General features: G+C 54.7%; 1 protein-coding gene across 1 annotated transcript; it reads right to left on the bottom strand.

The window, feature by feature from the left end:
• Positions 1-554: 554 nt before the first annotated feature.
• SLC35B1 (solute carrier family 35 member B1) lies at positions 555-7,765 on the bottom strand. Its single transcript, XM_043584124.1, has 9 exons — positions 7,311-7,765; positions 6,534-6,637; positions 5,845-5,975; positions 5,561-5,591; positions 4,361-4,518; positions 3,246-3,372; positions 2,435-2,541; positions 2,119-2,272; positions 555-1,312 (listed from the first exon to the last, which is right to left on the bottom strand). The coding sequence occupies exons 1-9, from the start codon at positions 7,514-7,516 to the stop codon at positions 1,260-1,262; spliced, it is 1,071 nt and encodes a 356-aa protein (XP_043440059.1). The 5' UTR covers positions 7,517-7,765; the 3' UTR covers positions 555-1,259.
• Positions 7,766-8,027: the final 262 nt, after the last annotated feature.

Here is an 8,027-nt window from a genome sequence, read left to right as displayed (position 1 = left end):
TGAGAGGGGGCCTTTGGGGGCAGAACTGCAGCGACACCAGGGCCCCTAGAGAGCGACAGGAGTGCAAGCGAGGCTGGCTTGAAAGGCTGGGTAGGGGTGGCGAGGCAGCCGCTCAGGAAGGCGGCTGGGCTCCCATCTGGAGAGCCAAGGGGCTGGGGCTGCTGAACAGATGGAGTGAAAGTTGCAGCTGGTGGAAATGCACTTTCATGTGTAAAGTTCGGCCCGTGGAGGATTGCGGTTTCCAACTCTGAAGGCAGCAGTGGGCAGGTGGCTCTGCTCCACGCTCCGCCTTCTCCCCCCCCCCCCCCCCCGCCCGCCACTGCCACCCAGGAAACTTGACAGAGGCTCTGTGCCAGGCCCCAGCCACCATGCCTTCCGCCAGCATCCCTTTCAACAGGCAGGAGCTGGCATGGGGACACCTTGGCACAGCCTCGGCAGCAGGAGGACCACAATGCTTTAGCAGCTGACGGGGACAGGGGAATAGGATTAATCCGGCCTCCCCAGGAGGGGACCAGTGGACCGAGAACAGACGCAGAGACGGAGGGAGGGAAGCAACCTTCCCAAGCTGTTCATGATACATACGCTGGGTCTCCACTCGGGGCTCGCGCGAGCTCTGGCCGAAGGGGAGGCCACGGGGAAACGTGAAAACGCGGCAGCCGCTGTGGCTCTGGACTCATTTCCCTCCCCCCCCCCCCCCCCGACTTCAAGAGAGGTTTCTTGAGGAAAGAAGAGATCTGGAGTTCTTAAAGAAAGATTTGCCCAGCAGAGCTTGAACAGAGGAAGTGATTTTCATAATCTCTGGCTCTAACAGCCAGCCCCCCCCCCGTCCTGGCGTGTTTGGACCGTCACCTGTGGGAGCAGAGACCACAATCACAACTGCAAACCTATTAAAGTTCCTCCCGGCAAGGCTTGGGCGCTTGGGGGAATTAGCCACCCAACCAGGGCACCTACAGCCGGCAGGAAGCCTGGGCAAAGAGCGTCAGCTCTCGTCTCTGCCCTGGGCTGTGCTCCCGGTCAGCCAGAACAGAAACTGCCAACTCTGTCCTGTTAAAATCCAAGGGCTTCTTTCAGAATATGTGATTTTTGCTTCCTTTTCTTAAAAAAAAAACAAACAAAAAAACAAGACAAAACCAAAAAACCCCAAACAGACCGGAACCCAGTCCCAGTGTTTTTGCCCTATTGTGTCCATTTGCCCAAGAGATGTCCGTATTTGAGATAATAACTTAAATATGCCTGAAGTGAAGGTAGTCTCTCTGTTCCTAGTGGGACGTCTTCTTGGCTCCTTTCCCAAACTTGGCATCGAGACCGAGACCTAAGGAAAGGGAAAAGATGGGCTTAGCTTTCTGAGGAGAAATGCAACCTACCAATGATTTCGAGAGTAGGGGGAGGGGAGGGGACGGTCAGCCTTAGTCTCCCCAACACTGGGAGCTTTAAATCAAACTAACGTGCAAACACCGGTTTTAGTGGACTCCCTCGGAGGAAAAAAAAAAAAAAAAAAAATCACCAAGATACAGGTAATTACATATATAGAATAAAATACGGTACAACGAAAAGAAAAACACGTCAAGACTTCTTAGCTAGTTCTCTCAGCGCATCCACGGCAGCACCAATCAGTAGGGAGTAAGTATAATGATTTTATCCTGTTCGGTGCGTGGGGAAACTTAAGTCGCCGGAGGAACATCACTAAAATGAAACGTACGTTAGGAAGGGTGGATTAGGTGCGATGCTTCCTTTCCTCTTTTAAAAACGTCTTCTCTAGGGGCGCCTGGGTGGCTCAGTCGGTTGGGCGGCCGACTTCGGCTCAGGTCATGATCTCGCGGTCCGTGAGTTTGAGCCCCGCGTCGGGCTCTGTGCTGACAGCTCAGAGCCTGGAGCCTGTTTTGGATTCTGTGTCTCCCTCTCTCTGACCCTCCCCCATTCATGCTCTGTCTCTCTCTCTCTATCTCAAAAATAAATAAACGTTAAAAAATAAATAAATAAAAATAAATAAAAAATAAAAACGTCTTCTCTAAAATAACGACATAAATTTCATGAGTATACGTTTCAGGGGGGAAGAAAGTATCCCAAGCGCTGCCACTCTCTGTGTGCCCAGAGAGGGCAGCTCTGCCGGCAACTTACCCAAGAACACGAGCACGGTGCCCACCCACTGCAGGGGGCTGATGGGGTTGGCAAAGAGGATCACAGAGGCCAAAATGGTGAAGAACTTGCGAGTTGTCGTGATGATGGAACAGGTCAGGGGGCCAAAATACACCACCGTCATGAAGATGAAACTCTAGAGAAACGGAGAGTGTGGGGGTCGGCCTGGCTCTCGGGGATCCGCCACCAGGTCTAAGGTCTGCGAGGGGCCATCGGGGCTCTCTCGGCCCACCCTCTTCCCCCCAGCCGGGTCAGTCTCTCTCAGGGAAGCCACGCCACCCCGTCGTGATGCGCTCACCTGCCCCAGGGCGCTGGTCAGACCAAAGAGCAGGATGTTGTAGATGATGGTAGGGTATCTTTCGGCAAAGCTCAAGAACTCCCAGAGCTCGCCAGTGAACAGGATGCCTAGGGAAAGATGTCTGGGGGTGAGTGGCGCACGTCCCATGCCTATAACGGTGCGCGTGCCTGCGGACGAGCCACTGGAGTACCCCACAGGAGAAAGCGCGGAAGGACTCTGTACTGTCCCGTCAGGCAGCCTCCTAGTCTTCCGATTAGAGAAACTAACTAAAGACTCTTCCGAGAGAGGCTTGGGAATCAATTCGTCACTTCTGCCAAAGCCACTGGAATCAGGGATCCTCACGTGTTGGGGAGATACTGCCCCACGCATCGCCGGCTCAGTGGAGCCCCGAGCGCTGGTCACCTCCAGCCATCGGCAGCCTCCTCCGTGAAGCCCACCGGGCTGTACAAAAAATACTCCCCGTGTGCGCCCGGATTTGAAAATCAGGTTAGGAAGCGCTGATTTAAAGGCAAATGCGTCCACATTCGAACTATACTCGGTACATGCCAAATACTATCTCATCTCTCTCCCTGGGTTCCCAAGGCACCCCCGTGACCCAGCCTTGCCTGTGCAATGAGTAGCAAGCACAGCCTGCTGGGAAGCTTTCTCCAGGAAGGTTTCTCGGGGGGCTGGACAGAAGGGCCCCTTTGAGCCAAGAAAGGCCCTTGGCCTGGGCAAAGTTAGCAACTGGCCTCTGCGCTGGGGGTCAACTGGCGGAGGGTGGTCTGGCCTCTGGTGACACAACAGAAAGAAGAGCAAAACTGCTCCTTACCAGCTCCCAGCAGCAATGTCGACCAAAGGTTGATGTTCAACATCATGTGGTTGGAGCCCGTTTGGTAGTGAGCCCGCATGTGGTCCTGGGAAACGCCTGTCAGTCCGTCCAGGGTCAGAGACAGCAACTGGAAAAGAGAGGGAGGGTGCAGCCGGCAGTGAGGCCACCAGGCCGCACCGCCACCCCCTGTCCCAGGACACGGTACTCTCAGTTTTCTGAGACCTCCTCACAAAGCCGCTGCCTTAGGACAGAGTCCCTCAGAACAAAATGCTGCCGAGCGGTCACGGGTGGGCGGTCAGGAGAGCTCACGCTAGCTCACTCCCCCCCACCCCCCCCAGGCACTAGAACGGCAGCCTATCTGAGCCCCAACGGTCATCATGTAATCAGAGTAGGACGGGACGCCCCCCACTTCCCAACACAACGCCATGAAACTTCGTGTGCAGGGGCCAGAGGAACACATTGTGAGGACGCGTGTATTTTGGTATAGCAAGGACAGGGAATCTAGTCCTGGCGTGTTGGCCTCCCGGCTTGGAGCAGTGCTCTGGACTGGCTTCTGCAGTCACACCGCCCAGATTGGAACCCCGGGCAAAGTCAGCCACCAACTCTGGCCACTTAATAGCTGTGTGACCACGGCAAGTGACTTAACCTCTCTGTGTCTCACTTCCTTCGTGTGGAAAATGAAGAGAACACCACGTACGTTGTAAGGTCATCGTCGTAAAAAGTAACCAACGAATAGGTAAGCCACTGGGGGCAATGCCTAATACACAGCAAGCAACGGTTACTGTGCTTTTCTTTTAAACTCTGGCTTCCAGGTTTCTCAGAAAAGCTACAGCGAGAGACACACTATTCCTTCCCTGTTCGCTCGGGCCTCACACCAGTGTTTAAATGCAGGCCTCGGAGTCGTCCCCTCCCCGGGAGGGCTGAGCTGTAGTTAAGTATTTCAGGCCTCCCACTACGGCCTTCGCAGAGCCAGGGGCCACACAGCAAGAGGCAAAGACCAGAAGTGGGGGGCATATGGAGCACCACGATCTCTCTCAAGACATATAACCCCAGGTGGGGATGCTCCTTGGTTGTGATTACTGGAAAAGGCTGCCTTTCCCACGAGGATCACGTACCAGAAGCAGCTCTCCGTAGCCAACTGTGTGGTCTTCTATCCCAACTACTTTCTTGGGTTTGTACATGAAAAGGGCCACTCCAGCCACAATTAGCAACACACACAGGTACTTGGCCATTGGGTACTTCTTCTTCAAGAGGGTAACTCCAAGGAGCATGACTACAGGGAAGAAACAGTGGAAAATTCCGGTACCCACAGGCACTGATGAGCCCGCCCCTCTTCTCTGGAGGGCCAAGAAAAGACTCATGGGAGAAAACAACGTCTGAGAAGGAAGGCCTATAGACGGTAAGAGGAAGGTGTGCAAGGCTGGCTCCCAGATAGAGATGATTGGGCAACAGGGTGAACAAAGGGTATAAGGCAGGGAAAAGGGAGAGAACAAAGGTGAAAGGTCCAAGAAGGAACAAGGCAAGGGTGGGGATAAGGGAAAAGAGTGAGAGATTTAGAGAAAGAAATTGACGATCGAAATGGGATTGAGCGGGGGGCGCGTGGGTGGCTCAGTCGGTTGAGCATCCAACTCTTGCTTTTGGCTTGGGTCATGACCAGGGTTGTGGGATCGAGCCCCGAGTCAGGCTCCACCCTGAGCGTGAAGCCTGCTTAAGATTCTCTCCCTCTCTCTCCCCCTCTGCCCCTCCCCCCGCTCATGCTTTCTCTCTCTCAAAAAAATAAACAAAAAAACCCCACAACAAAATAGGATTAAAATTTTTTTTTTAACTTTTTTTATTTTTTTAAATTTTGAGACAGAGAGAGACAGAGCATGAATGGGGGAGGGGCAGAGAGAGAGGGAGACGCAGAATCGGAAACAGGCTCCAGGCTCTGAGCTGTCAGCACAGAGCCCGACGCGGGGCTCGAACTCACGGACCGCGAGATCATGACCCGAGCTGAAGTCGGACGTTTAACCGACTGAGCCACCCAGGCGCCCCCAAAATAGGATTTAGAGTGTCTAATGACCACGTAAACACACGGGACGCCAAAATGACCGGCACGAGAAGCAGACTAGGTCAGCCTCTAGCTCATGCACCCCCAACGCCACAGGAAGTGATACGGATGACAGGATGGCAACAGGAAGGGACGGAGGGGCGACTCTCAAGATAGCTGAGATGGGATGACGAATCCAAAGGAATACACAGCTCTAGCAGAGGAGTAGAGGGCTTCCTACAGGAAGAGTGAGGACGGTAGATGGGGACCATCTTCTTCTGCTTACCTGGGATTGGCTTGCAGGATTTACCAAGGACCTGAAATTAAATTCAGCAAATAATATCTGAGCCATCGGTGACATGCCAGGCCCCGTGCTATGTCAGGATGAGTAACTGTGGGGCCTACGGCAGAAACCGCAGCCTGTCATGGCCAAACCTCCGCTAAACCTCAGCTCTCTAGTTCTTTGCCCTCTGAATTTCTCCAACCCATTCTCCTTTTATTTAAGCGAAGGAACCTTCGTTCTTTTCCAACTACTGCTGAGCCGACCCTCCTCCCACCCTGAGGTTTCACCTGAGTCGGATAGTTGACAAACTGTAGTGCTGAGTTGCTGGAGACCATGGCACCCAGATAGGAGACAGAGCAGGCAGCATAGAGCCAGCTCCGAGTGCGATCCACCCTCGCAGTGTCAAAAAACTGGATCACTGGGAGAAGACAAAAAAACATGTTAAGAGAAACCTGGTGGGCCCAGGATGGACTACTGAGCAAAAGTTGGAAGCCACATGAAAGGAACTTGTCAAATAAGACGAGCAGCACAAGGTATTTCTGTCCTCTTAGACTGGGAAATCTCTGAAGATTACGCTCCCCAGTCTCACCTACGCCTAACACAAGACCACATGCAGAGCAGGGATGGGGGCTCATTCAGTTCAAGGGACTAGTTAGCCCTGATGCAGCCCCCAGGGAACAAAGAGAGAAGCTCAAAACATGTTTGAAGCTGACGCATAAAGGAAAATCAAAGGGAAAAAGAAAAGAAAAAAAAGTAAGGATTCTCCGTGGGGATCTGGAACACAGAAGACCCATTCTCTGCACATTTCTGACTCAGAAGTTGGTCTGATTTGAGGAAACAGGGTTGTACCCCGTTCCAAAGCCATTCCTTTTGTACACTGAACAGAGAGGCTGCGAAAGTGCTAAAGAGGGTGGAGGTCTTGGGAGCCGGGTGGGTAGGGAGAGAGCACGCAACGCATTACTATACAGGTACTCACAGATCTTGGCAAACACAGCATTGATCACACATTGGATGAAGACCAGAGTTAAGGCAAAAGTGAATGTCTCCGGTTTGGCTCCCTCCCCATACTTTCCTCTTGTTCTAAGAACGAAAAGGGGGGGGGGGGCGGGGAGGAGAGGAATTAGTGTGTTTCCCTCAGGGTCATCTAGTATGTCCGGAACCACGGAAAGCTTTAAAACGATCTTGCTTCTCTGAACGAAGGGGCAGTTTGGTAAGGATCACTGGCCTCATTCGCAAGAGGGGCTGATGTTATTGGATCTAGAAACCAGACATCCCGGCCTGCGAATCCCGTAGACTAGGGGATGGAGCTAGAGGAAACGTGGCACATCAGACGGTGAAACGAGGTACCCCACGCAGCAGATGAAGGGGTACGGGCTACAGCAGCAGAGCCCAGGGCAAAAGAACCCGCGGTCTGCAAACATCTGTAAGGACCAAAGAGGAGCCGGCGGCACAGGCACGCAAACCTGTGTGGGGGTAGAATTCTCAGCCTGTAAAACGCAGGCCTTTCAGATCCAAAAGGAAGAAAAACAAGGGAAGAAAACGAACCAGGTCCCGAAAATTCGGAGACCAACTTTCGCGTTTTGGAAACCTGAGCAGGTACAGAGGCGGCCGCCAAGGGGTCGGGGTGCTGGGAGGGCGGGAGGGAGGGCACGAGGGGACACTCCGATCAGGGGCGGGCGGCCCCGCGAACGCGGCCACAGGGGCGAGACAGGGGGTCAAGCGTGCGCTCCGGCCCCGGGGATCTGATGCTCACATCTTCTCCTGCAGGATCCCATAGTAGAAATAGCAGACAAAGACGCCGAGGAAGCAGAGCGGCAGGCGCAGCCGGTCGGGCACCAGGGAGCTGCTAGCGGCCATGAGACGCCCGGACGACCCGACCGGAGACCCGCTCACAGCCGGCAGCGGCGGCGACGGGGACAGCTCCAGCCGGACATCGCCGACCGGCGGCAGGGGCCTCATAGGAGCTGCATGCGACCGCTGCTCAGCAGGCCCCAGCAGCCACCGCCAGAGCTGCCAGTTCAGGGCCTCCGAGGGGGAAGCGCCTCGGGACCCGAAAACCGCTCCCAAGGAAAGGAGATCTACCCTGAAACCTTGGCTGCGACCCTGGTGGCCAAGAGAGCCAGCCGCCCCGAAGTTAATTCCTCGCCCTCGAGCTCTTCCGATCAGGCAACTCCGAGGACAGCTGCGACCCGGAGCTCCACGGGATGGCCTACGAGCTAGGCGGGCGGGGAGTGATGACGTATGAGGATGTGGAGGTCAGCAATTGGCTGCGCTGTGCGAAGACAGACAGGTGAGTGGGAAGGAGGTTGCGGCCAGCTGGGCAAATCCCCCCGTCTCTTTCCCAGTCAGCGGTCAGGCTTCCGCTGGGTCCTAACGCCAGGAAAGTCTCAGTGGAACCTCAGCGCCCCCTAGCTGCTGCCCCGCGTCAGCGCCTCGCCCTCTGCCCGAAGACCAGGCGTTTGAGAGCGGT

This window comes from Prionailurus bengalensis, chromosome E1, assembly GCF_016509475.1.
Source record: "Prionailurus bengalensis isolate Pbe53 chromosome E1, Fcat_Pben_1.1_paternal_pri, whole genome shotgun sequence".
NCBI lineage: Eukaryota > Metazoa > Chordata > Mammalia > Carnivora > Felidae > Prionailurus > Prionailurus bengalensis.
The sequence above is the reverse complement of the archived record's forward strand: the minus strand, read 5'-3'. Positions and strand labels throughout refer to the sequence as shown.